Source organism: Desmodus rotundus, chromosome 5 (genome assembly GCF_022682495.2).
Source record: "Desmodus rotundus isolate HL8 chromosome 5, HLdesRot8A.1, whole genome shotgun sequence".
Classification (NCBI taxonomy): Eukaryota; Metazoa; Chordata; class Mammalia; order Chiroptera; family Phyllostomidae; genus Desmodus; species Desmodus rotundus.
In genome coordinates this window covers 1,370,035-1,396,605 of record NC_071391.1, presented here as the reverse complement: position 1 = coordinate 1,396,605, position 26,571 = coordinate 1,370,035, and the positions used below count along the sequence as shown (strand labels likewise).

The window sequence follows — 26,571 nt, the reverse complement described above, 5'->3', positions numbered from 1 at the left end:
GAGGAGGGGTTGCTGTGGGTGCAGGGGGGGCGTCACCACACACACACACACACACACTCGTCTGTGCTGTGTCTCTGCTTGTCAGGGGTTGTGGGGGACAGGTCACAATCCCCCAGCCCTGGGAGAGCCTGCTGTGTGGGGCTGCGCTTCCCAGGGTATCGCCAGTGGGGCCCGTGGGGCCAGGGTGTGAGCAGAGCCCAGCCAGGCCCCACGCAGGGTCCTGTTGAGGGAACTTGAGTGTTAGGAGGGACGTGGGGTCCTGTCCAGGGTGGGATCTCAGACGGGAGAGCTGGGGACAGAGCTGGAGATGGCGAGGCAGCTCCTGTCCAGGAGCCGGCTGGGCGTGGGCACAGAGCTCTGCAGGTCCAACGGGGGCCACGTGGGCGGAGACAGGAGAGAGGGGTGTGCACAGGGCTGCAGGATGAGGGGGCTCCCAGGGCTGTGACCCCGGATACAAAGTCCTGACCCCAGCAATGCCATTGTCAGGGGGGTGGTTATTTAGGTGGGGGGCTCAGATGGAGGACAGTGGGAGCTGAGAGTACAGGGTGGGGACCGATGGAGGGGATGGAGGGACGGATGGAAGTGAAGAGACGAGAAGGGAGAGGTTTGATTCAGGTGAGTGTCTGAGGAAGCGCAGGAAGAATCCTGTGGAGAGAGTTTGACCAGCAGCCCGAGGACACAGGGGGTTGACCAGCAGCCCGAGGACACAGGGAGTTGGCCAGCAGCCCGAGGACACAGGGGGTTGACCAGCAGCCCGAGGACACAGGGGGTTGACCAGCAGATGTGAAGAAGGGTCATTGCGTGGACCCTGAGGGAGGCTCAGTGGTGACCTGGAGCCAGGTGTCCCCGGAGGAGGGGCACCCACCATGTGTCAGGACCCTGCCGATGGCGTGTCTGCAAAGCAGGGTGAGCAAACCCGTCCCAGGGTCCCTGTGTGGTATCCTGTGCAGGCCCAGGAGCCCTGACCTGGGGCTTCAAGCCTGGGGCGACCTCAGACGAGCCACTTTGCTCCCCTGGCAGTGAGATGAGCAGGAGGCAGGGACAGGGGCAGATCTCTCCACCCGCCCCACTTCACGGAGGAAACCTCGGGGGCTCAGAGCGGGGCGGGGTGGCCCCCGGCCCGGCCCCCAGCAAGGCCTGCAGGCAGGCTGGAAGGCCGGTCGGGGGTCTGGGAGGGGAGAGTGGGGCAGGGGCTGCCTCCTGGAGACGTGGCAGCTCTGTCCCCGGAAGGAGGTGCGGCAGGATTCGCCACACTGCCCCGCTCCCTGCCTTCACTCCCCTCTCTGGGCTGTGGGTGTTCAGTTACCCCACCTTTGACTGTCTCCCCTAGACCTGCGTGCCAGCAGGAATTGGGTCTGCTGCTCACTCCTGCATCCCAGGAAGCCACCTGGAGGCTGGCGAGAAGCGGGTCTCACGGAACAGTGGGAAAGGGTGAGTGAGCGGAAGGGAAGGAGCCTGGGGAGGTGGGCGTGTGTGGCCACGGCTGACCCCGTGTGTGGGCCCTCGCCACCGAGCAGCTCACTGCTCCCAACAGTGAGGGGCCCTGCTGATGGCTGGGGACCCCCAGACCCAGGGAGGCCACGTCGCCCGCCCAGGGTCACAGCCACATGGGCAGAGCTGGCATTTGAGCCAGGTCTGTGCCTCTCGGGGTTTCCCACGTGCCGGGACCTTCTGCCTGTGCGTCTGCCTCCGTCGGCTGTTTTAGCAATGGGGGTGAAATTCGCACGACTTGAACTTAGCTGTGGCAAAGCGCACAGTTCAGCGGCGTTCGGTCCACGCACAAGGCTGCACAGCCGCCGCCTCTGTGTAGTTCAGAACCTTTGCATCGCCGCCCCACTAGGGACCCCTCCCAGCCCCCGAAGCTGCCAGCCCGCCTCTGTCTGTGGGCTTTTCTCTCCCGGACAGTTCCCACGAAGGCAGCCACTGAACCCGTGATCCTCTGTGCGGCTCCCTTCACGGGCACGCCGTCTCACAGCGCGGCCACGATGCAGCGCGTGGACGAGGGGATGCCTGGCCGCCGGCTGCCGTGAGCCACGCTGCCGTGGACGGGCGTGTGCGAGCACCTCATCCAGGCCCTGCGCTCCGACGCGGGAGCAGAGCCGCCAGCTCCTCGGGTCAGTGAGGACTTCACTTTGAGGAACTGCCCGGTTCACACCATTTTACCCTGTTGCCCACAGCCGACGAGGGCTGTTGATGTGTCTCCGGGGTCTGCCTGCCCCACCGTGGGGGCCATCCTGATGGTGGCTCTATCAGTGTCCCCCCGGCCTGTGTCCCAGCTGCAGGGTTCTGGAGGCTGGCTCTAGTACAGGGGAGAAGCGGGGTGCTCTTTGCCCACTGGGGGCCCCAGGGCAGGGCAGCAGCACCGTGGTGGGATGGGGGTGTGCCCGGGCCATGCCCGGCGGCTCCCCACACAGGCCTCAGGTTTACCCATTAACAGGACGGCAGTGGGGCTTCAGACAATGGTGCGTTTGTTTGCTGCGGCCAGGGGGGCCGCACGGGGCTGGCACAGCCATCAAAGCTTGGTGACTAAGTCTGTTAGGGAAGGGATTTGCGCAAACAAGAAGACAGGTGCAGAGGCCGGGCCGGCTGCCGGGGCTGGGGGCTCGACTAGTCACTCTTAGACTCCCTCGGGCCGGCCGGCCTCCCAGCCAGCGGCCTGTCTGCCCAGGCCCGACGTCTGCCTGGGCCGGGCTGCTGGTGTCCCCAGCGTGGCTCCCGAGGGCCTCACCCTCGTTCACCCCTGAGGCCTGCCTGGTGGCCACAGGCTACAGAGTGGACAGGCCCTCAGAGCCGGCCGGCTTCCCACCCATGTCCCCTCGTGGTGAGCGTTCCATCTCAGCTGGAGCTGAGACACTTCGTCTTCTCTCCCAGCCCAGGAGGTCCCTTTAAAATGGGGACTCCATCCCTGTCAGCACCTGCTGCTGGGCCTCTGTCCCCAAAGTGGGCATCCAGGGTCAGGGGTCAGGGGCCCAGTGGTCTCGGCCAGAGCCCAGTGTGGCTGGGGTGCTGTGCCCAGGGCAGGCACCTTTGGAGGGGGCATGGTTGTCACCCTCTGTGCCTGTGGGCGGCTGCTCTGGGGCCCAAGGGCCCCCGGACACTTTGCTGGGTGCCACATCCCTGTCTGCTTCCCAGGTGGCCACTGACCCTGCGGGCCTGTAGCCCATCCCCTCCTGAGTGGGGCCGCGAGGGGCAGCGGGTGGTCCAGGCTGTGCCGGCACTCCTTGGCCTTCATGTGACAACTGAACGTGGACCCTCCGTCTTCCAGGGGCCATGCAGGGACATGCAGGGACAAGTCCAACAGGCAGAGCTGCCAGCTGAGCCCACATGGGCAGGGCCAGGGACAGTGGCAGAGGCCCAGGCTGTGACAGAAAGCAGGCCTGGGGTGGGTGTCCCCACCCTGCAGTAGAACACGGCAGGACAGCAGCTCACGTCCAGGACTCCGCTGGCAGGGGTCCCCTCGCTCCTGCTGCCCCTGCCACCCTGGGCCCAAGGGGGACACCAGCCCTCCTGTCCCTGAGCCCGGACTCCCCCAGTCCCCAGCCCAGGCCACCAGCAGGCTCCCGCACCCGCATCTTGCCACGGGCCTGTCATTCTGTCCCTTCTCTGGGGTCATCTCAGCATCTGCATAAGGGGCCCGGCTGTCTGGCTAGATGACCCCCCACCCCCACGAGAGAGTCCCCCCACAGGAGGGTCCTCGACAGGTCAGCTGGAGAGCCAACTGTGATTACAGCTCACCCAGAGCACCGACCCAGCCCAACTCCCTTGTCACCTGGGCCTTCCAAGTCTTCCTCCTCCAGGAAGTCTTCCCTGACCTCCAAGTCCAGTGGGGACTGTGTTGCAAACGCCTCCAGAGTAGGCGGTCAGCCACACCGTGAACTCTGACTCTTCACGAGGAGCCTGGAGCGGTGGGTCCGGAACGCATGTGTACACACGTGTACAACAGGGGCACAGGCACCTTACCCAAGGCCACCAGTTGCCTCCTCATTGCGAATGGCTGAAGCAGGACCTCCGTGCCTCCATTGGTTTCCTGGGAGACCACCATTGTGGAGAGCCCAGGACCCTGGGCTACCAGCTCTCTCTGTCCCCTGTTGGCCCGAGGCCTTCTTGACATGAACTCTGTCCCTCTCCCCAACCCCCTGCCACGTACACACAGCAGAGAGTGAGGGATGAGGCAGCCGGGGTCCCAAAACAGGACTGCAGCCTTTTTGTGACCTGTTCTTGGAAGTGATGCTGTCACTTCTGCCGTATCCTATTGGTCGGAAGCCAGCGAGTCCCGCCTACAATCGCAGGTGTCAATCACACCAGGAGGGGATATAGGAGGCGGGTCATGTGGCCCTTAGAGGCTATGACCACAAGTAGGGTCAGCCTGGGACGTGTCCGTGGAGTCCCCAGGGGCTGGACACGTGTGTGAGCAGAGAGCCCCATGCGGGGAGGGCAGCCGGGGAAGGCTGGGATGTAGCAGCAGCGGCAGCAGCTCAGAGTTGTCTGGGCTGCAGGCTGCTGCCCCCTGCAGGGGCCACTGTGGGGGCCGGGCCCGTGCACCCCTCACGCCTGCCTGGACGCCCGCTGCTCTGCTCCAGGCCCAGGAAGCCCCCGGTGGCAAACTCAGCACCGTCCCCCTGCAGCGGCTGTGGACAGGCCACCAGGCTGGACAGAGTAGGTCCTCCTGAGGGAGGCAGCCCTGTCCTTGGGCCTCCACAGGGCTGTCCCTGCTGTGCTGGGGACACTGGCAGGATGTCATGGGCTTGGGCTCTGTCCGCAGGACGTTGCCAGTCAGGGTGGCCTCCAGAGGCAGTGACTGCCCAGCTCCCCGGAGTGTGTGACCTCAGGCTGGAGCCCATCCACGGGGAGCTCAGGACTTGACTGCCACCATCTGTCCCAGGGACAGGACGGGAGGGTGGGGAGAGGAGAGGGCCGAGGGAGGAGGTGGGCAGGAGGCCAGCTGGGGCCTGCAGGCCCGCCGCGGAGGGGCGGGGAGGGGAGGCCAGGCTGGTGGGATCACAGAGAGCCAAGTGGGGTCCCCAGCCTGCCTCACCCTTGGCCACCGGATCTGGGTCATTCTGGGCCCGAGTGGGAGCTGGCTCAAAGTCCCAGACCTCTGCTATCCCTTCAGCCTCTCTCTAGTTCCCGGCCCCTCTCCATTTGGGGTTGTCAGGGTCTGCCCCGCTGCCCCTCTGCTGCCCGTGGGGACCTACTGACCTCCATCCTGGGAGGAGAGAGGGCCAGGCCGTGCCAGGCAGACAGGCCGAGACACGCAGCAGTCTGGCCTCTGTGCTGCTGAGCGGGCAGCCCCAGGATGGTTATTTCTGGAATGTGGGGCCAGCCTGGCTCGGCGAGAGGCGTGGGCAGCCACCAGCTCGAAAGCAGGGGGAGTGACCCCATTTCTGCTGGCAAGCAGCTCACGACTGGGCTCCCCACCTCGGCTGCCCCGCCTCAGAGCTGGGCTAAAGGGTCACCTGTGGGCCAGGCCCCAGCACCGGCGCTTCCCCACGACTTTCTAAGCCTTCCAGTCTGGGAGGACCTGTCCCCCACCCCCACCTTCCTGGCTCCCCAGGCCCCGTGCTCCCCAGGCTGCCAGCTCAGGGTGTCCCAGGGAGGCCCTGGGAGCATCAGTTGGCACAGCTCCTCGGTCGGGATGGGGCCGGATTTTAACTGACTGCTGGCCATTCTGAGGGCCACTGGTCAGGGTTCCAGAGCCCAGCTGCCACCCTGGCCTTCTTTTCCTGCCCGTGGGACATGGTTGCCCCCGTCTCTCTCCCCTCTGTGGTCTGGCCGTGTCCCCCCATCCCCAACCTGCTCTTCCACCCCTCCCCCCTCACTCCCCCGCTGGCCACACTTCCCGCTGTTCCTTAAATGCAGCAGCACTGCCCAGCCATTCCTGCCACAGGGCCCTTGCGTGTGCCCCTTACTCAGCAGGGAGACACCCTACGCAGATATCACCCCACAGCCTCTCAGAGACGCCTGCTGAGAGCCTCTCGTCCAAACTGCAGCCTCGCGCCGCTCGGAGCTCCGTGCCCGCTGCCCGGAGAGTTTTCCTGGGTGCCGGCCCTGGGCCCCTCTGAGTGTGCCAGGCACTCCTGTCTGACTTCCCCACCAGGTGGTGACGCAGTGCGGAGAGCCGGCCTCCGGCTCCTGGCCCTGTCTCCACACCTGGCCCACGGCAGGCGCTTGGCACACGAACGGGCACGTGCTTGCTGTTTGGGACACCGGCGGCCCTGGGGGCCCAGCCACCACCCTGGGAGAAGCGCAGATGACACGGAGCCACATCTGGGTGCCAGCCGACAGCCAAAGCCAGCACCAGCCGCAGGCCTGCGGGCAAGGAAGGCTTGGCGATGAGGGCATTCTGCCACCATTGACCCCACAGGGGAGACCGTGAGCAAAGGCGCCCTGTGGAGCCCGCAGCCAGAGCTGTGGGAGGTGACGCGGCTGCCGCCGTGGTCTGTCGGAAGTCACTGTGGTGGCAGCAGAGACAGACGATCTGATGGGAGGGGGCTGCCTGCCTGCCCGCCAGCCCGTGACCCCGTGGAGGTCACACCCCAGCCAGCCTCAGTTTTGTGGCCTGGAAAATGGGGGTGACGGCAGGGCCTGCCTGCCAGCAGTTTTGAGAGGAAAGGAGGGAGTGAGTGACTTGTATGTGACAGAGGGTGACTTAGCACCTCCATGCCTCAAACCCGCGGTGATTTGCACCAGGAATCTGGCCCCCACCCCTGCCCCGATGGGAGGAAAGAGCGGGAATTCCACTGCGAAACGCACCCTTGTGCTGCTCAGAGTCACTCAGTGCAGCACCGAGGCCAGAAGGCGCCCGCGAGACGAGCCAGATGGGCTTGCTGGAGCCCCTCCTCCGGCCCTGAGACGGGCCACTCTCTGACCCTCAGGCACCTGCAGGGCCCAGGGAGGCACCTGTGCTGGCCCCGGGGCGGGACCTGGGCCGTGGGGTCCCCGGCACCGTCATCGTGGGTCTGTGAGTGCCTCGAGTGTCCAGAAGCTGCTGGACCTCCATCAAGCCTGGCGTGGGGTGCATCCCAGCCGCCCTAGGCCCACCCCTCCCCCACCTTGGCTGCAGGTGCCCCCATTTGGGGAGAGGCCCCGAGGTCCCAGGGAGGAGTGGGGGTGCCCTGGGGTCACCACGGGGGGCCTCCAGGTGAGCCCCGGACGCTCCCTCTGGAGACAGAGTCCCCTCCAGCTCTGCGCTTGTCCCAGCAGCCACCACCCTCAGCGCGTCCTTTGATGTCCCAGGCCAGCAGGGGTGGGGCCCGGCTTCCTCCGGCCCCTTTGAAGTGGGGCTGGGCCCTGTGGCCCCACGTAGCAGAACCAGCGGCATCCAGTCCACCCAGGTTTGGGGGAGGCATGGGGCCCCAGGCCTGGGTCAGAGGTCCGTCACTCCGGGGGTCTCTGGGGGGCCCCGGTGGAGGCCAAGCTTTGGCGGAGTTCATTCTCAGCCCCCACGTGTGCCCCACACCCTTCCTGGTGGAGGAAGGTGGAGCCTGTCTCCCCTCGTCACCCCCGCCCTGTGCAATCCTGGAGGCTCCAGCCCACCCCACAGTGGGTGTGGGAGGGGCCAGGGCCCGGGCGATCAGAGCAGCCGCCGCCACCCCACCTGCAGCTGACGGAGGGATGGGGAGCCCGGCCGTAAACCCATTTGTTCCCTGAGTGAGAGAGGGAGTAAAAACATAAGCTCGTAAAACCAAGCCGGAATCAAAGCTGACTTATCTCTTCATTTTGCTATAAAATTGCGGAATCAGAAAGGCAGGTGGCCTCTGTGTGGTTCGGGATCACAGGGACTTCCAGGCCAGTGTGGCCAGGAGGGGCCACCGCGGCTCAGGCAGGTGCCCAGGCCAGGGCAGGCGGGCTTTCCTGGAGCCCCTGCCACTGGCCCTGCAGGAGGCCTTCCCTGAGGCTGCTCCTGGGATGTACGAGGGCTCCAATTCCCTCCTGGGCCACTGATGGCCAGAAGAAGGAGCTCAAAGTGCCCCACGGGCCTCCAGAGACATCATGAGGCTGACCACGGGCCCTGGGAGCCACCAGGAGATGACCGCACCAGGCCCCTCCTACTCTGTGCTGCTGGGGTCTCTTGGTCCAAGGACTGTGCCCTCTGGTCCCCCATCCCCACTTCCTGGGACCCCTAGCCCCTGTGGGGGGCAGGGCTTTGGGAGATGCCAGACACACCCTGTTCTCGGGCGGGCACCGGGAGCTCAACGTGGAGACCACAGAGCGGCCTGTGTGCCCTCTGCCACGGGCCCCTGGGAAGCACCAGTCAGTGAGGCCCAGCTGGGGGTCACCACATGGGCCTGGAGTGCCCACCAGGGGCACTGTGTGAGAGCTGCCTGGGGAGGACACACCCCCGTGCCCTCGACCCCACCACGCTCAGCACACACCTGGGCACCCTGAACGTGCACTCGCCCCCACGTGCATGCCACGGGGCTGCCACGTGGTCACATGGGCGCCCACACAGGCCTGCCGCCTGCACGCCGCCTGCACGCTTCAGCTCTCTTCTGGCCCACGCCCGAGCCCCGGGCTCCTCCAGAATCTGGCGGCCCTTCCCTTCCAAACAGGACTGGCAGGTTATGACTCCGGGTTGCTGAGCTCCCAAGCGAGGGCTGCCATGGGGGACTCTGGGGCAGGGGTCGAGAGGATGTCCCCACCTGGAAGCTGGACTCGACCCCCAGGGCCCCTTACCTCCTCACACCTGCCGGGTGCTGGGCACCCCAGTGGGCGTGGGTTTGCTTGCAGGGTTGGGAGAGAGGAGCCTTTTGGGGTGGCAGCCACAGGCATGGTCCCGTGGGCAGGCTCCGCCCCTGCCGTCTCTGCTGAGCCCAGGGTGCGCTCCACCCCCCTCGGAGCTCTGCAGGGCTGTGCAGGGAGGGGAGGGGGGAGGGCACCTTCGTTCAGGGCCTTCAGGAGGATGCAGGTCCAGGGGAGGGGGTGTCTGCTCTCAGCCTCCCCCCCCCCCGCGTGGCATTCTCAGGCCCTGCTTCCTGCTCAGGACCGAACTGGACCCTGGAGTACGGCTTGGCCCAGGGCGCAGGGTCTCTCAGACATGCCAGTGGAGAACGGGGGCGGGGAGCCCCTCTGTTTCAGAGAGTGTCCTGGAGGGGGAGCCCTTTCAGCTGGGCCTGGAAGACAGGGGCATGGACCAGCGGGCAGCTCTTAGCATTCCGTGGGGGCCTTGAGGCTCCGTGCGGCGGATCCCTGGTGCAGGTGTGTGCGTTGTCTGGCTGCGAACCTTCTACCCGTGTGTCCTTAACTGGGTGCGCGGATGCTCAGCGGAGGACTCGGAAGGTCACCAGGTCAGCAGCCGGGCAGCGTCCATGCCGGGCTGTGAGGACCCAGGTCACCAGGGCTTTGGGGGCTGTGCTGACTCCTCACTGGTTTGACCTTTGGGAAGAGTTGGGGTTTCAGCACTCTTGGGGTTTGGCGGCCTGTGAGGCCCGTTTGTAAAAGAACCGCCCCGAGTACATGCTGAGGCAGAGGGGGGGTCCCGGGGGCACAGACTGACAGGGAATTGTGAAGACAGAGAAAGCCCGTCTTCTCAGTTTCTCCCTCTCTCTGTTCACCCACCACCCACCACCCACGCACCGTCCCTCCATTCCTCTCTCCTTTTCTCTCCCTCCCCCTTTTATCCATCTATTTCCCCATCTAGTCGTTAAATCTCATCACTTTTGCCAAGGATGGGACTTGAGTTGAAACACTACTTGTTTCTTACTGAATGATGCCCTCTGGGGTTCGGGGCCCCAGGCTCGCAGGCCCACAGAGGCAGTGCGGAGCCATCCCGGTGGCCCGGTGGGAGGCGTGAACGAAGGCTCTCTCAGCGGTGGGGCTGCTGTGCTGACCCAGCGCTCCGACATCGGGGCTCACCCGCCGTCCCGAGGGCAGGATGGTCTGGGGCCGTCGCTCCGCTGTGACGCTGAGTTTGTTCTGCACGGACGTGCTCACCGCCCAGGCAAGCGCAGGACCGGCAGAGGGGACAGGCCGGCGCTGGGCAGGCACTGAGGGTGGTCAGATGTGTGGAGGGTGGGAGAGAGAGGGTGTGTGAACAGGCCCCCAGGAGGCGGGGCGCAGGCCCCTGACAAGGCGCTGAGCTGCCTGGGGCTGAGCGGAGAGCGCCCCTTGAGGGGCCCACTCCGTGCAGTGGCTGCGTTGTGGACACAGGCAATGCTGTTCTGCCGGGAGGGCCTGCCCTCAGCTGGTCCCACAGACTGGGGAGGGGGCTCTGGGTACCACCACCTTCCCCCCCAAATGTCACGGTCCACTGTGCCTTTCCTGGCCCTGGGGGTCAGCCTGGGTTCCCTGAGAGCAGCCCAATAGAGACCCTCTGCTGGGTCCTGTCCACCCCTCCCCAGCACCCCTTGACCTCTGACCCCCGCCCCCACCCCCCCTCAGTCACCTGGAAAAGCCAACCCCTCTCGGGAGTGATCTGGTCCACACGAGCTCCAGAATGGGACGAGGGCCCCACCGTGTGGCCACCTGGCCACACTGCAGGCCGGGTCTGCGGTCCGGGCCGCAGCCTTTGATGATCTTCCTCCCTCGGTTCCTGCGGCAGAGACACAGAGACAGGGGGCTGACGAGCCCCCCACCAGACAGAGCGCCTCACGCCCAGAGCAGGCGGCCACACCCCAAAGCTGCATGGGCCATAGCAGTCGGATACAGGAGGCGTGCCGTCTACTCCGAGAGACCAGACGGCAGCCCCTGTCGCCAGGGCCCCAGCCCCGTGGTGTAGCCCACCTGGGTGGGAGGTCTGACTCACAGCATGGGGGGCTGGGGGACGCCTCCTCCTGAGAGCCCCCCAAGGTGGTGGAGGCCCTGTGGGTCCGTCCCCACTCCCTGCCCCCTGGGCCCTGTTTCCTCACCTGTCCCGGCAAGGCCATGGTGGCAAAGCCCCCGGCCTGCTGCGGCACCCCGGAAATGTGCCCGATGAAGCTGCTGGGCTGGGGGCTGGGCGGCCTTGCTCAGGGCTGAAGCCTGAGCCCGGAGTCTGGGTGGAGGACGCTGGCCCCTGGGGCCTGCCTGCGGCTGGGAGCCGTGAGTGGCCCCTGCTTGGCTGTGGTGACCGTGGTGGGCTGTGCAGCTGGGGGTGGGCGGTGAGGGGACTGTGTGAGAGCGGGGCCAGCCCCCGCCCACCACACACCCGCCTCCTGGCTCAGACGCCTCCTGGCCCCTCGCTTCCTTCGCGTGTCTGGGGCTGGGGTGACGCCTCTGGCACTCTGACCCCTGCTGCCCCACCCTGGACAGCCTCACCCTGGAAGACCCCACCCACTGGCTGCCAATGTCAGGGTCTTGGGGACCCAGAGGATGGCAGACTCTGCTTCCAGCTGCGGGGGCTGGGAAATGGAGACCCCTGGCTTTTCCTGCAGTTCAGCCCGATGCAGGCCGGCCTTGGGTCTTTCAGGGCCTGTCACCTTCCCACAGACGGCCCTGCAGGGTTTGCGGGACCCACAGTCGCCTACTGGACCCCTCCCGGGAAGAGGGCTGACCCCCTAAATGACAGACTGGGAAGAGGTGATGCTACTGATGGCCATGTGGGGGCGCCCACCCTCAAGGAGTGCACAGAAGGAGCTGGTGGAGGGGCGGGTGTCACCTGTCAAGATGACAGAAACCAGGGCCGCTGTGCTGGAGAGGCAGAAGGAGCGGAGTGGCTCTGAGGTGCCCGAGGGCGAGGCTGGGACGTGCACCTGGAGAGAGCACAGTGTGCCCGCAATGGCAGGCCAGCCACCTGGGGCGGGGACGCCGGGCCTGGTGAGCCCACTGCTGTGGCCCTGTGATCCCTACCGCAGCCCCCCCGGGTCGGTGTCAGGACCCCATACAGGTGGGGACACCGGAGCCTGTCAGGGATGGCCGAGCAGGGACCTCTGTCCCGAGCGGCATTGGGTCCCCACCCATGCCTAGCCAAGCCTGCCTGCTGCCTCCCCCCTCTGCTGCGGGCCCACAATGAGCCCAGACCCTGGCTTGTCCTCCGAGGGCAGGGGCAGTGACCGGCATCACCCCCAGGAGTGGGAGGCCTGCTGTCCCTGCAGGGTGTGCAGAGGAAGGCAGGAGGGGATGGCCAGCCGGTCATCGGCGACAGGTACCCCCTCACAGAATCATTTGATCCTGAGGCCCCTGGCCCTTGGCCTTGGGGGGTCCCAGAGCCTGCTCCCCTGAAGAAGTGGCCCAGGCCCTGGAGGCTTGGCAGGGCCCCCTTCACTGCCCTCTGGAGGCAGGGGTGCATTCCTGTTGCAGCAGGGAGGGGCCCCCGATCCAGTGGGAGCAGGGCACAGGCCTCCTGAGCAGGGACACCTGAACCCACAGAGGTCTTACCTGGGGGTGGGGTGGGGCTCACTGTGCCATTCTCTGCGGGCACCTGTGCACGAGGCCTTTGGCGCCGCCCTCTCCTCCTTGAGACAAAACTGCCTCCTTTGGGTGGGGAATGGGAGCCGCCTGATGGGAGCCCCGACCTGGGCTGGGGCCTCTTGCTGCAGGGCCTGTGCAGAACGGGGTCGGGAGCCAAGCTGGAGGAGGTGGCCCCCCCTCAGGTCCCACGCACCCTGAGAAATCACGCTGGACCCAACAAGGGGCCCTCCCTGGTGGGGGAGTTCACGGACCTGCTGTCCCCACTCAGAGACAGTCAGGCCAACACTCGCGTGCACTGCCTGCCGGCCAGCCCCTTGTCCAGGCCCGTCTGCCTGCTGCCTCACACGATGAGAAACGGAATCGTCGAGGCCCCAGACAGGCCCACTGTGTCTCTTCCCCAGCACAGCCGCCACCCTGGGGGGGCCCCTCGTGCTGGAAGGGCTTCCACCCGAGTCGTGCCCGCCGCTGTCTCACGTGGGGCAGTCTCTCCAGGGGCCCCAGCTGACCCAGGCTCCTTCCCAGCAGCCTTTGCACATGTGGTGGTTGCTTTAGAGACGTGAGAGGTAACTTCTTTTCTCTTTGGGTGTTGCTGCTACTTTTCGGTTTTTCTCTTGAGCACGGGTTACTTTTACAAGCCGGAAACACTATGTATTTCCTTCAGTTAGAACTGAGGTTCCTTAGTCACAAACACGAAGTCACAGATATCCCCACCCCCTGACTCCAGAGGGGTACGTGAACCTGGTGAAGCCGTCAGCAGCACAAATGGACTTGAGGACGACCAAGCTCCCCTTCCGCTGTGGCCCCCAGGCCCCTGGGCGCCTGGCCAGAGTCCCACGGACCACAGTTCCACTGAGCCCAGTCCCTCCACAGCCGCCTCCCCTCCTCCAACCCCAGTCCCCTCGCACACACACACAGCCCCACCTGCCCCGCCCCCCCAACGCCGCCCGAGGGGGTCCTGGTCTCCGTGTTCCTGCAATTACCCTCCTGTGTGCGTGCGATCAGTCAGCATGCGGGGCCCTGGTGGCCCCACAGTGTGATTGGGGACAGATAAGAAGAAGCCATTGCGGTGGACTGCGCTTCCTGTGCCCTGAAAGCCGGATTGAATTACAGAGACTGCACTGCGGAGGGGGCGCTCCGCGAGCAGGCGAACGCCTGAGACGACGATGAAGGTGACGAATGCGGCTGCGGGCTCCGTGCGTGGGGGTCTGGCCCCCGCCTCTATTTCCCCCATTTGTGCACTTTGCTGCATAATGGGAGATAACGCGCCCTAATGAAAAAATCAATGATGGGCCCGATGTTTCTCATGGAGAGGAAATGAATAGATGTGGAGCCTGGCCATCTGCAGGGACGGCTGTCTGCCTGGCCCCCCAGGGTGGGGGAGTGCACTCGGGCCAGGCCAGGGGCAGAGAGGCTCTGGAGGGTGGCGGCCGATCCCACCCTCTGTGCCGGGCGAGCACGCCTGAACCAGGGGACAGCCTGTCCCTCGCGCCCTGCCTCCATCTGGGCCCCCACTGTGTCCCCTGAGAGGAGGGCCGGAGGGTTCTGTCACCTGGCCCCAGGAAGCCGGCCTGGGCTGTGAGACTGGGCACCCGCCCCGGGCACCCACCCCAAGGCTGTGACGGGAAGGGGGCAGGGTCAGTCAGGGTCTCCCACCCCTGATTCAGGACTCAGCCTGGGGCTGGTCCCGGTGGCCTCCCAGGTGGGGCTGGAGGCCCCAGGTGGTTCTCACCTGCATTGTGGGACCCTCCATGGGTCTCCCCAAACAAGTCTGAGACCCTCAGGTGGTAGGGCCCTGTGGCTTTCAAAGGGGCCTCCCAGGAAGTGCTGCTGGGCGAGTGAATCAGGGAAGGAGGGAAGGAGGCAGGGTCTCCTGACCCTCCCTGAGCTCCCCCCCGGGGGCCGGTGGTAAGCAGGAGCCACAGCCTCTGCTTTGGGCGTGGAAGCCAGGGCCCATCCAGCATCCCCAGGAAAACCTGGGCTCAGCTCGCAGGCTGGCCCAGGTGGGGCTGCGGCCGTGGCTGGAGGGAGCGGGCTCAGCCAGGCACAGTTTATTGAAAATGAGCTGGAGATCAAGGCGGACCAGCTGGGTGTCCGCTGAGCTCATCCTGAGCCCCAAAGTCACCAAACACGTGTAATCACAGATGAGCCCTGTCTAAATGTCACGGCAAGCTGGTCGGCGGGGCGCAGCCTGGAAATGTCAGCTGGGGGCAGAGCCTCCCTTGAGGCTGGGATTTGCTTGCGGCACCTGGAACAACATACCAGCCACCTGGGCAGAGGCTCGGAGGGTTACAGCTGCGGGGGGCGGGGGGGGGAGGAGGGAGTGTTGCGCAGGATTCTGGTGAAGGTTGCCAGCTGCAGGGGGTGTCTAGCAGGAGGGGCTGAGCAAGGGACATACACCTGGGTCCAGACCAGGAGCTGGGGTGCAGCGGGGGTGACCCCCCACTTCATTGAACCAGGAGCATCAAGGAGGCAGGGGCTGTGCAGCCCTCCCCAGGGAGAAAAGTCTTGAGGTGTGGGGAGGGGACAGAGGAGCAGGGTGGGGCAGGACCCAGCGGGGCAGGAATCCCAGCCGGGGTGGGTCAGGGACCAGGAGCACCAGGGAGGTGCTGGAACATCATGGGAAAGGGGAGCACGAGCCTAAGGAACCCCTGCTGGCTGCCCACCCATTCCTTTGGTGAGGTGTGGCCCCCGCTGGGCAGAGCAAGGCTGCCCCTAGGTGCTGTGGCCATTATCCCCCGCCCATGCAGCCCAGGGCCCTGAGGTTGTCCCACGGTGAGGGTGGGGCGGGGTGGGGGGGGGGCGCCCTAGGAGGAGGGGCAGGCAGCCGGGAGCCGAGGGACCACGGGCCGGTGCTGGGGCGCAGGGGCCCGGTCTCCCAATTAGGCCTGACGGCTGTCAGAACACGGCTGCGGCCGCCTGCGCGAGTGACTAATGGGAACTGAATGTCGCCGCTCTTCTCCCGGCTGACGTGTGCAAGCCGGAGGGGGTGCAGGGTGGGGGCAGTGGCCAGGCTGAGTCACTGCCCCGGGGTGACAAGGAGGGTCTGGAGAGGGACCCCAGGAACCAAGAGCACCTGGCAGGAGCCCGTGGCCTTGCCATGACGTTATGCGGGGGTCCGGAGAAACGGGGTCCAGGGGTCACCCCACGCATGCGTCACCTCCCAGGGTCCTTCGGGCCTTCAGAGCCCCTGCCGCACACCACGGGCACACGCGAGCACGCATGAGATGCACACGGGTGCCGGAGTGTGCGCACACAGGCCCAGGCATGTTCCCGTGCACACGTGTGCACACATCCGTGCCCCCGAGCATACACACATGCTCACAGGTATGTTGCACACACCACCACACATGCTCACACACGCTCACACGGGCCACCACAATTCATGCGCACACGGGCGGACATGTTTGTCCACATACATGCTCACACATGTTCACACTCGTGCGTACACATGCACGTGTGTGCGTTCACACGTGCATAAACGTTCACTCGGAAGGGGGGCCTGCCTGGAGGAGGAAGGGCAGCCACGCGTCGGATGTACTGGCAGCATCTGGCAGGTGAAGGGAGCCCGGAGGCCCACCTGAGGGTGGGGGGCGCCCTCGGAGGGGCAGGGGCGGCCGGCCTGCTGCAGGCTCACTCTGCGGCACGTCTGGCTTCCAACCGCCCAATTATCCCACGGCACACCCTTCGACCGGAGGGCGGCTCAGGCCCAGCGAGTCAATATTCCCCGCCTGCCTTCTCGTCCTGCCGTGCAGCTCTGCTGATGGGCTCCTTAGGCTAATTGTGCTGACATTTCAGCTCTGACAGGCCAGCGTGTCAGGGGCTCTTGCGCCTTCTTCCACCTTGCAGGAAGGTGGGCCACTCCTCCGCCTCCCGCCACACACTGGGGCTCCCAGGCTGGGCAAGGCCTCTGTCTCTGCCCCCCAGGGGATGCTCTCTGCAGGGGCCTCGGTAGCGGCCTTGGGAGGGGGTGGGGCCACCTCACAGTTCGCGGCAGCCCCCAGGCACCACAGGGCCCAGGGACAGCCCAGGGTAGCGTGACGTGAGTGCTACCTGTCCTCAGAGCTGTGTGCGTCCCTGTCCAGGCAGACCCTCCTCCCTGTGAGGGGGCACTGGTTCCAGGCTCCGGGCTCAGGATCCCGGGCCATGGGGACTGTGAGGACAGGCGTGGGGGGACCTGGTCAGCTGGGCTCTGTGTGTGTCGTCTTCCCAGGACACAGATGACACGCCGGCCACGGGGACCTTCCCTGCTCACACCCTGGAAGCAACCTCTGATGTGGATGGCTGGGAAGCCCCCTCACCGACTGGTTGTATGGGAGCCACAGGATGAGGGCCCACGGCCCTGCACCTCCACTCCCCTCCGCCTCCACCTCCAAGCCCGGCCTGTGGGCCTGGGTCCTGGGAGGGGGGGGAGGGGGGAGGGGTCGGGGTCTGCAGCTGCAGGTTGCAGCTCCCAGGCCTGGGAAGGGGGCCTGAGGCCACGCAGCCGGGCTGAGAGCTGTGGACCCTGCCGGTGCCCCTGCCCACACCAGGCGCCGCGCCAGCAGCCGGCCCCACTGTCATTATGGGCTATTAAGTCCCTGGAAGCCCTGGGGAGAGAGGCTGTGGAGACAGCACCCGGGCCTCGCCTCAGCGCCCCCTCCTTTCAGGCAGGAGCTGTGGTGATTCAGTGTGACTGAGGGGAGGGGCCAGGAGGTGGGAGCCCTCCTCCTCTCCCCTCCATGCCAGCCCCCCCAGGTCACCACCAAAGCCTAACCCCTGACCTCGACTCCGCCCCTCTCTCCCCCTTCCTGCAAAGAGCTCCCCCCAGCCCTGCCCTGCCTTTTGGGGTCTCTATTCACCCATGGGGTGCTGGCAGCAGATACTCTCAGGCCGCCCCAGCGCCTGGGCACAGACACCGCCAGGCCCCTGAAAGAGCAGTGTCTTGGGAGTTGGGGACAGTGGCTGTGTGACCCAGGGAGACCGCTCGCCTCGGTCTTCCGAGCTGCAGAATGGGTCTACCGGAGCCGAGCCTGTGAAGGCAGACACCAGAACTCACCCTCCCGGGGAGCCCAGGGTGGAGGGGAGCCGAGGGGGTGAACCGGGACAGGAGGCTGGCAGGTGGGCCGGGGAGGACCCCTCACCGGCTGGGGTGGAGGAGGGGCTGGAGGATCTGCCCTGGAGTGTGGCAAAGGCTCCGCAGGACACACAGGGGCCCGCGGGCGTACGGAGACACCACTGGCCGCCTGGCTGGTGAGTCTGGAGGCCGGAGGGGGCAGCGCTCACCTCCCTGGCCTGGGCGCTGGTTGGGGGTCCCCTGGCCCCAGGGGACAATTGAGAAAGCTTAGCTCCCCCTCAGCTCAACGCCGGCTCAGGTAGAAAAGGAATTAAGAAACAATATTTGTGCCAGCAGAAGACATTTGCCAAAAGGTTAAATCCACCCCAGCAGAGGCCCTCCCTCCTCCTGCGGTATTTAACGGATCAGCAAGCCCCCGCCCTGCACCCCCTTTGAGCCAAGGGGCGGGGCTGGACCCACGTCTTTCAGGGTCCCCAGCAGCCCTCCCTGAAGGCACCTGTCCAGAGCTCCTGCAGGCCTGGAGATGGGGCGGGAGGCTGGGCTGCTGGGAGACGCGGGGCCCAGGTGGGTCGGCCAGCCCACGGGAGGAGTCTAGCCCCGTCCTCAGCGCTGGGGTCCAGGTTGATCCCCGCAGCTTGTTCAGAATGCACATCCTCTGGGCCGGGGCCTGGAGGCAGACGTCACTGAGACCCATCCTCCAGGGGCCCAGGGCCCAGGCCTGTCCCAGGCGCCAGAAGGCAGCTGTGCACCAGGCAGGCGGGTACCCGCCTTCAGGGAGCTGGCAGATGGTGAAGCCGGGAGGAGAGCAGAGGTGGAGGAGGTTAACCTCAGGGGCAAGAAAGAGTAGGCATGGCAGGGTGAGTTGGCTGAGCTGGGTTTTGTGGGATGCATAGGAGCTCGCCAGGAGAACAGAGGAATGGCATCATGGAGCCCCAAACCCTCCTGAAGGAGGCGGTGGGCATGGCCAGGGCCATCCGGTGCATGGAGGGGCTTTCCTTGGCACTGAGTGAGTTCTCAGGCTGCTTCCCGAGGGCCCCAGGGAGCCATGGAGGGCTGTGGAGCAAGGGAGGGGTATGGCCAGAGCACTTTGGGGTACGGTCCAGGAGGAGAGGAGCCATGACAGAGAGCAGGTAGCTCCTGGGGTTCTGAGAGGTGCGGGGGGCAGGGCTGAGGCAACGTGGTGACCAGCCAGGGGTGGGCCTGTGGGTCCTGCTGTGTCCACTGTGTCCCCTGTGCTGCCAGGTGCAGGAGGCCATGGCCACGGCCACACGTGAGGCCCAGTCCCACTCTGGAAGGTCACGGCGGGTCGTCAGGCCTCCAGGTACGGTCCTTCCTCTCCTCACCGTCCCAGCCTGACCCCACGATGCCCAGGGTCCCTTCCGCGAGGGTCCTTTGTTAAGAGCGGAATCCTCTCCCTGAAGGGCCTGGGGCTGCTGGTGTCCTGCCATCAGCATGTCCACTAGCCTTTGGCCAAAGCCACCCTGTCCCCGGTCCCCTGGGGGCTGATGCCAGTGTGCGCATCTCGTCTGGAACTCAGGGGGATTCCGGGTGAGTTGTGCTCAGGTGCCTGGGCCCCACTACCCCGGAGGCCAGCTGGAGCAGGGGCTGGGGACCCAGGGACCTCGGCGCTCAGGGGTGGGTGTGTTCCCCAAAGGAGCCGTCAGAGGGCCTTTTGGGGGGGGTACCTGGGGGCTGGAAGTAGGCGAGAGGGAGCAGAAGGGGACACCATGTGGCGTGGCTGCCACCTGGGGAGCAGGGTCATACAGACCCATGGTTGTCCCTGTCCCCAAGCCCAGCCTCCTGCTGGCTGGAGGGATGAGCCCTTCTGGAACATTCCGGGTCCTGCTAGATGCCTGGGGACCAGGCGCGGGGCCTGGGGTGGGGACAGACAACACTTCTGCTGGTGACACCTAAGGCAGACATGCTGTGGGACCCTGCTGGGACACTTGCTGAAGGGAAAGATCATTAGAACTGCAGGTGGGAGCCTGGGTCACTCCTCCGGCTTCCAGATTCCACACAGCGGGGTCCTGTCATTAAACCTCCCTGCGTCCCCTCCAGCCGCCCCACCTGGTGGGGCTAGGGGGACGCCAGCTGCCCCCAGCCACAGAGCATGTCCGCCAGAGCAGAGATGACTCAGAGCGGGGCCAGGCCACCCGTGCCCGTGCCGGTCACAGTAGAGGCAATTAGATTTAATGGGACAGTCTCCCGGCGGCGCCGCAACCAGCCCGCCTCCCTCAGGCGGCAGCAGGCAGGAGCGGGATGTGAAGGAGGTGGGAGGTGGGGGACCCGGGGGGCCCTGACGTCAGCTCAGCCTATAAGAGGCTGCCTGGCTGAGGGCTGTGGACAGAGCCCCAGGCCCCGGACCTTGCCGACACCATGCCCACTCCTGGCGCCGCCACGCCGCAGGCCAAGGGCTTCCGCAGGGCGGTCTCTGAGCTGGATGCCAAGCAGGCCGAGGCCATCATGGTAAGGGGGCAGGCTGGTGGCCGCCGGCCGGGATGCGTCAGGAGCCCGGGGTGCCCCCAGGCTTGGGGTCCACGTGGGTGACTTGGACATAGGCTGGGTAGCAGGGTCCTGGCCGGGAGCCCCTCCTCCGTCCAGGCTGCTGGGTGCCCCTGTGCTGGGGTGTGTGAGTCTGGGCAAGTGGAGCATCTGGACCCAGCACGTGGGTGACAGTGTCCCAGGCCGCAGCACAGCGTGTGGTGGCCGGGCACGTGGGGGTGCCAGCCCCTGGGGGCCCCCAGCCTGGGTTCTGGGGCGACCCTGCCCACCAGGCACCCATGTCCCACAGCCCCTGCCCCACAGCCCTGAGCCTGCTGACCTCCCGGGACATCCCCAGGCTGTTGCACCGGGGAGCCCAGAGTTCCGGAGGTGTCTGGGCAGATCCCCTCAGCCAGCCCCTCCGTGAGACTGGGTGGCAGGGACTGGAAGTGGGGTCTTCAGTTCATTCTCAGGGGGCCCGAAATAATCAGCTCTCTGCATGTTTAAAGTGGGCTTTTGCTTTTAGACCTTTAATGACAATGTGGTTTGAGTTCCAGAAATTTAGTTTATGGGCACCTTCTCAGGGGGTGGAGGGCTGTAGGGTAGAGTCCCGCATGGAGGCCCAGGGCCCTGGCTCGGTCCACACCCCCGAGGCCGAGTGGGGACGCAGAGGGGACCTCCTGTACCCTCCCCATGGCCCACACCCGAGCGCACCAGAACCTTCTTGCAAGTTTCGCTCCAAGGGTTGAGCCCCACATGCAGCTCCTCCTTCGTCCAGGCCTGGGGGGCTCTGGGTGGGGTGGCTCCCTGCGAGGCAGCCAGACGCCCTGCTCGCGGTCCCCCTCCCCGGGCTCTCCTGCCGTCCATCGGGAGGCTGAGGGTCAGCAGATGCAGCTCCTGAGTCACTACTTCCTGCCGCCTAATTCAGTTAGGGCCGGGCATGGGGACAGGCGACACAGCATCTCGGTGCCATGGGTGCCCCCGCCACCCCTCACGGCGCCCGGAGACCTGGGCTGAGGTTCTGCGCTGCCCGCCGGTCCCCTCCAGAGTACACAGTAGGCACTCAGAGCTGCAGCCCGGCTGGCGGGTCAGAGTCTCAGGACCCGGGACAGCTGGGCTGCCCTGTCCCCACAGTCCCCACGCTTCATCGGGCGGAGGCAGAGTCTCATCGAGGACGCACGCAAGGAACGCGAGAAGGCGGAGGCCGCGGCGGCCTCGGAGTCCGGGGAGCCCCTGGGGGCTGGTGCCTGTGTGGAGAGAGACGGAAAGGCCCAGCTGAGCCTGCTCTTCACTCTTCGGGCCGCCAAACCCACTCCGCTCTCCCGGGCCCTGAAGGTGTTTGAGGTGAGGGAGGCAGGGGGCCCACAGTGGGACCCTGGAGGCCAGGGTGGGCAGGACTGGGGCCCCTGCCCAGGCCACTGAGGGCCACAAGAGGAGAGGGTCCTAGGACTCCTGGGGGCCCACACAGCCCCTCTCATACTCCCCCAGGTTCTCAGGAACCTGCTGAAGCCCCTTGGGTGAGTCGGCACAGCCCCCAGCAGGGCAGCCGGGGTTGGGGTTGGGTCCCCCTGCCCGCTGGCCCCCAATGGCTGTTGTGGCTGCTGATTGAACTGGCAGCTCTGGACACACCCGGCCAGTGGGCCTTCGGCACCAGCCCCCAAATAACATTCCAGCTGGACTCTGCTCCCAAGCTCCCGCGTCTCCACTATGTGGCCCGAGGGCTGTGGAGACCCAGCACCCTTGTTGCTGGGCGACCAGTGCTGGTGGAGGAGCGGACCCTGCTTGCCAGCCCCCAGGGCTCAGCGTCACTTAGCAGGAGTCTGAGCCTCCTGACCTCGCTGCAGGGGGGTGCAGGGCTCACCCCAACCCTGGCTGTGGCCAGCGGAACCTTCTGACCAGCGGCTGGGAAATCAGGCTGTCTGGGTGTGGCCGTGGGACCAGGTGGCACCACCCAGAAAACAGTCCCGGGGACTGCTGGGACAGCGGCTGGCGGACGAACGTAGCAGAACCCCGTTTCCCAGCCACACGCTCTGCCCGGGCCGGGGCACTGACCCCTGCCTAGAGAGCCGTGTGGGCATCCAGCAGGGCAGGGTGAGCCGACCCAGGGTGCTTCCTCTCCCCCTCCCTCGTGTCTATCCATCTCTCCGTCTCTCCCTTCCTCCCCCTGCTTTTCTTCCTGAAGACTTTTGAAGCCCAAATCCTGCACCTGGAGACCCGGCCCGCCCCAAGGCCGCGGGCAGGGGCCCCACACCTGGAGTACTTCGTGCGTTGTGAGGTGCCCGGCGCCGACCTGCCCGCCCTGCTCAGCTCTGTGCGCCGGGTGGCGGAGGACGTGCGTGGCGCCGGGGAGAGTAAAGGCGAGGCCAGCTGCTCTGTCCCGAGAGCTACCCTGTGACCCCAGAGCGCAGGGGAGGGGCAGGGAGGGGACAAGGGTCCCGAAGGGGACCCTGCAGTGACCAGGTGGCACGGCTGGGACGCCCTCCCTGCTGGCTGTGCCTTCCTATCCCCCACCTCCGTGTCCCCACCACCTCCTGGGAAAGTCGGGCTGTCCTGGGAAAGTCGCTGCCAGGGTGGGCTGAGCTCCGCCCACAGCCCGAGGCTCACTGGGCCCACTCCCTGTGCAGTCCTCTGGTTCCCAAGGAAAGTCTCCGAGCTGGACAAGTGTCACCACCTGGTCACCAAGTTTGACCCGGACCTGGACTTGGACCACCCGGTGAGCTGGCACCTTTCTGGGCCAGGCGGCCCCTGTTCTGGTGACCGGGCGGCGGGTGTGGCCCCGGGCTGACCCCGGAGGGGTGGCTGGCTCCCAGCAGCTGCCAGCAGCCCCTGCCCAGACGCGGTCACGCCTGGGCTGTGGGGCGGGGACGGGTCACCGGGGAGCTTCCTGAGGTGCGTCCACTCCGCCACCAGGGCTTCTCGGACCAGGCGTACCGCCAGCGCCGCAGGCTGATCGCCGAGATTGCCTTTCAGCACAAGCAGTAAGGACGCTGCTTCTGGGGTCCTCAGCCTCCGGGCCAGAACCCGCCCTATGGCCTCACCCCAGACCTGAGGGGGGGGCCTTGGCAACGTCACCACCACCTCCACTGTCCCTGCAGTAACCATTGACGCAGGGCCCCCAAGCGCACTGAGGCACAGTGCGGTTACGTGGAGGCCACATCCTAGATCCAGGCATTCAGCCCCACCCATCCCCTCCCATCCACCCCCCACGTTGTCCCCGAGGGGCCCTGACTGACTGCTGCCCCCTCCCCCTCTACAGTGGTGACCCTATTCCCCGTGTGGAGTACACGGCGGAGGAGATCGCCACCTGGTGAGACCCCACATCGCAGCTGGGGCCGGCTGGGGATGACGAGGGGGGACTGGGCAGTGGCTTCCAGCAGGACAGACTGAGGCCAGCAGAGGGAGACCTCCTGAGGCCCCAAACATTGGCCGGGGATGCAGGATGACCTGGGTGGGTTGTCCAGGGAGCTGAGTGCTGCCCGACCCCGCCTCTGTGCCCTGGTGGCCCCCAAACCATGGGTGAGGGTCCTCCTAGCAGCCAAGGGCTCCAGGGGCTGAGGCGAGGCCCACAGGGAGGCTCCGTGAGGGGCTCAGGGCCCCAGCAGGCCTAGTGCCCCGCTCTGCCCCGCTGTGCAGGAAGGAGGTGTACACCACCCTGAAGGGCCTATACACCACCCACGCCTGCCGGGAGCACCTGGAGGCCTTCGAGCTGCTGGAGCGCTGCAGTGGGTACCGAGAGGACAACATCCCCCAGCTGGAAGACGTCTCCCGATTCCTGAAGGGTGCGTCCCCCCGACGGCAGGGCGGCAGCAGGGAGGGCCTGGGTGCCGCCACCCCCACCCGGTGCCACTTCCTGAGGCTCTGACCGCCCTCGGGGCCCTTGCAGAGCGGACCGGCTTCCAGCTGCGGCCCGTGGCCGGCCTGCTGTCTGCCCGGGACTTCCTGGCCAGCCTGGCGTTCCGCGTGTTCCAGTGCACGCAGTACATCCGGCATGCCTCGTCGCCCATGCATTCCCCAGAGCCGTGAGTGCGCCCCCGCTGCCGCCGCGGGGCCGGGGGAAGCCCGCCTGCAGGCGGAGGGCCAGGCCCTGTGGCCCCGCGCGTGGGGTGGAGGGCAGAGGGCCGGCGGGCCCCGGGCCCCAGGCCCCAGCGTACCCCTTTCTCCCACCCCCGGTGCAGGGACTGCTGCCATGAGCTGCTGGGGCACGTACCCATGCTGGCCGACCGGACCTTCGCCCAGTTCTCCCAGGTGTGACCCCGGGGCCTCTGGCCAGGAGCCTGGTCAGCTGAGGGGCTGCGGGCCTGGCCTGGGGCTGGGGGGACCCCGGAGCCTCGTTCCCCCCACCCCAGCACCGTGCCTGAGTCTCCCCTGGCTGGCCTATGCCTTCTGGGGCCCGTGGGTGGGCTCCAACCCACAGCAGAAAGACCACCCAATAGAAATGATCAACAAGTACCCTTTGCCAAGAGTCAGCCAGGGTCCTGCTCCCAGGGAACAGGCTGAGGCCCGTTCCCACGGCCTGGGCTGCCACCTGCTGGCTCCCTGAGGAACAGCACAGAGCCATCCTGGTTCCCCTGGGGCTGCAGACATCCCAGTGCCCTCAGCTCCCGCAGGTGCCCAGGAGATGGTGGCAGAGCCCTCCTCCGTCAGCCTCCTCCTCCCTCCACAGGACATCGGCCTAGCGTCCTTGGGAGCCTCGGATGAGGAAATCGAGAAGCTGTCCACAGTGGGTTCCCTCCCCGGCCGGGCCTGTGGGCGGGCTCCATGCCCCTGGGTGCTGGCAGGCCCTTCCATCCAGGCTGCAGGCTCTGCTTCTGTGCAGGGGGTCTGGCCCTCACCCTGACCGTCCGGGGGCCTGGCCGTGCTGCCTGGGTGGGCGGTGTCCGGGGTGGTGGGGGGTGGGGGGGCAGCTGTCCCTCCAGCCCTCGTTCCCCCGCAGCTGTACTGGTTCACAGTGGAGTTCGGGCTGTGTAAGCAGAACGGGGAGGTGAAGGCCTACGGGGCCGGGCTGCTGTCCTCCTACGGGGAGCTCCTGGTGAGGCACCCTGCAGCCCCTGGTGGGCGGAGTTGGAGTCGGGGCCCAGCAGAGAGGGCAGCCCCCCCAGCAGGGCCGGGAAAGCTCCTCTCTGCCCCTCCCTCCGAACGGTGCACGGGCCTGGGGCAGACCCCAGGGGTGGAGGGCGTGACCACACCCAGAGTCGACCCGAGGGGCCCTGGGGAGTGGGGCCCTGCCACCTGTGTCCTCCGCCAGCACTCCCTTTCGGAGGAGCCTGAGATCCGGCCTTTCGACCCCGACGCGGCGGCCCTGCAGCCCTACCAGGACCAGACGTACCAGTCCGTCTACTTCGTGTCCGAGAGTTTCAGCGATGCCAAGGACAAGCTCAGGTGGGCTGGCTCCCGGGCTGCGACCACCCCCAGCGCCCCCTGGGCCAGCTGGGGGGACAGGCTGAGCCTGTGGGCCCATTTCAAGAGGCAGAGACTGCAAATGTCTCAGGGACAGCACCCCTCCTACCGCAGCACCCCGAAAATTCCGGGAGGGAGAGACCTGGGAGGCTAGCGGCCAGGTCAAGGTGAGGTCAAGGCCAGGCTTCTCAGAGGCAGAGTCTGTCTTTTATGAGAAGCGTCTGTGTGGCCCCTCCCAGCTCCTGCCCCCAGAGTGGCTGGGGCCAGGGCATGGGGTGGAGAAGAGGGGTAGGGAGTCTGAGGAGGGGGCCCTGAGGGAGCGGGCAGTTCCCAGGGCAAGGGGCTGAGATGCAGTGGGGTTGGGCAGAGCCTGACACACCCCACCTCTTTATCCTGGGGAAGGGCCAAGCTCTTGTTGCACTGGGAGAAACTGAGGCCCAGGTGCTGTGTGCCCCGCAGCAGGGTGAGGGGAGTGTTGGATCCCAGACACAAGCTTAAGGACAGAGACAGAATTGGACTCTCCAGGGCACGTAGTCAGGGAAGGCTTCCTGGAGGAGGAGGTCTGGCTGAGCTGGGCCCTGGGGAGGAGCAGGGAGGGATGGGGTGTCCTGGAGGCTACAGACCCTGTCCCAGGCTGCCCCAGCTCCTCCCTGCCCCCAGGGCCCCCGAGGCCCCACCAGGTGACTGAAGGTCCTTGCCGGCCCATCCCCAGGAGCTATGCCTCTCGCATCCAGCGTCCCTTCTCTGTGAAGTTTGACCCATACACGCTGGCCATTGACGTGCTGGACAGTCCCCAAGCGATCCGGCGCTCCCTGGAGGACGTCCAGGACGAGCTGCAGGCCCTCAGCCACGCGCTAAACGCCATCGGCTGAGTTCAGCAGCAGACCCTGCGGGCCCAGCGGGCTGGCCTTTGGTCTCCCAGCCTTTCCCAGCCTCCGAGGCCCCGGCCCCTGTGAGGGGCTGGGTCACAGCACCCCACACGCTTGCCAGAGGCCCTCCCTGCAGAGAGCACCTCGCGACCCCGCTGCGCTCCTCAGCTCCGACTGCCGGCGTCCTGGTCCCGTGCCGCCTGAGTGCTGTGTGCTGCCCCTTCACAACCCTAATAAAAGAAAGAGGCCCTGTGCCTGCCTGCCGCCTGGTGTCCACGTGCAAGCGCCGCCCCTGAGCCTGGGCCTGCACGCCCTCCCAGCCTTGCTCGGAGGTCGCTCCTCTGCCCCTTCCACCTGCGAGGCCTTGCCTGGCGGCCCCAGCCTGCAGTAGCGCCCTCGAGGGCCCACGCCCCCTGCTGGCCTGTGCCCCATGCAGCTCCAGAG

General features: G+C 66.5%; 1 protein-coding gene across 1 annotated transcript; it reads left to right on the top strand.

Annotated features, from left to right (window-relative positions):
• The first annotated feature begins 19,609 nt into the window (after positions 1-19,609).
• Positions 19,610-26,346, top strand: TH (tyrosine hydroxylase). The gene is made up of 13 exons (XM_024574171.4): positions 19,610-19,846; positions 20,996-21,205; positions 22,044-22,218; positions 22,486-22,574; positions 22,772-22,839; positions 23,118-23,168; positions 23,495-23,640; positions 23,745-23,880; positions 24,037-24,106; positions 24,525-24,581; positions 24,795-24,890; positions 25,107-25,240; positions 25,971-26,346. The coding sequence occupies exons 1-13, from the start codon at positions 19,757-19,759 to the stop codon at positions 26,128-26,130; spliced, it is 1,482 nt and encodes a 493-aa protein (XP_024429939.1). The 5' UTR covers positions 19,610-19,756; the 3' UTR covers positions 26,131-26,346.
• The last annotated feature ends 225 nt before the right edge of the window (positions 26,347-26,571 follow it).

Bases quoted from the DNA above. Each gene is read 5' to 3' on its own strand.
- TH (XM_024574171.4), top strand. From the start codon at position 19,757: ATGCCCACTCCTGGCGCCGCCACGCCGCAGGCCAAGGGCTTCCGCAGG. The intron at 22,840-23,117 runs GTAAGGACGCTG...CCCCCTCTACAG, and splicing joins ATTGCCTTTCAGCACAAGCA to TGGTGACCCTATTCCCCGTG. The intron at 23,169-23,494 runs GTGAGACCCCAC...CCCGCTGTGCAG, and splicing joins GCGGAGGAGATCGCCACCTG to GAAGGAGGTGTACACCACCC.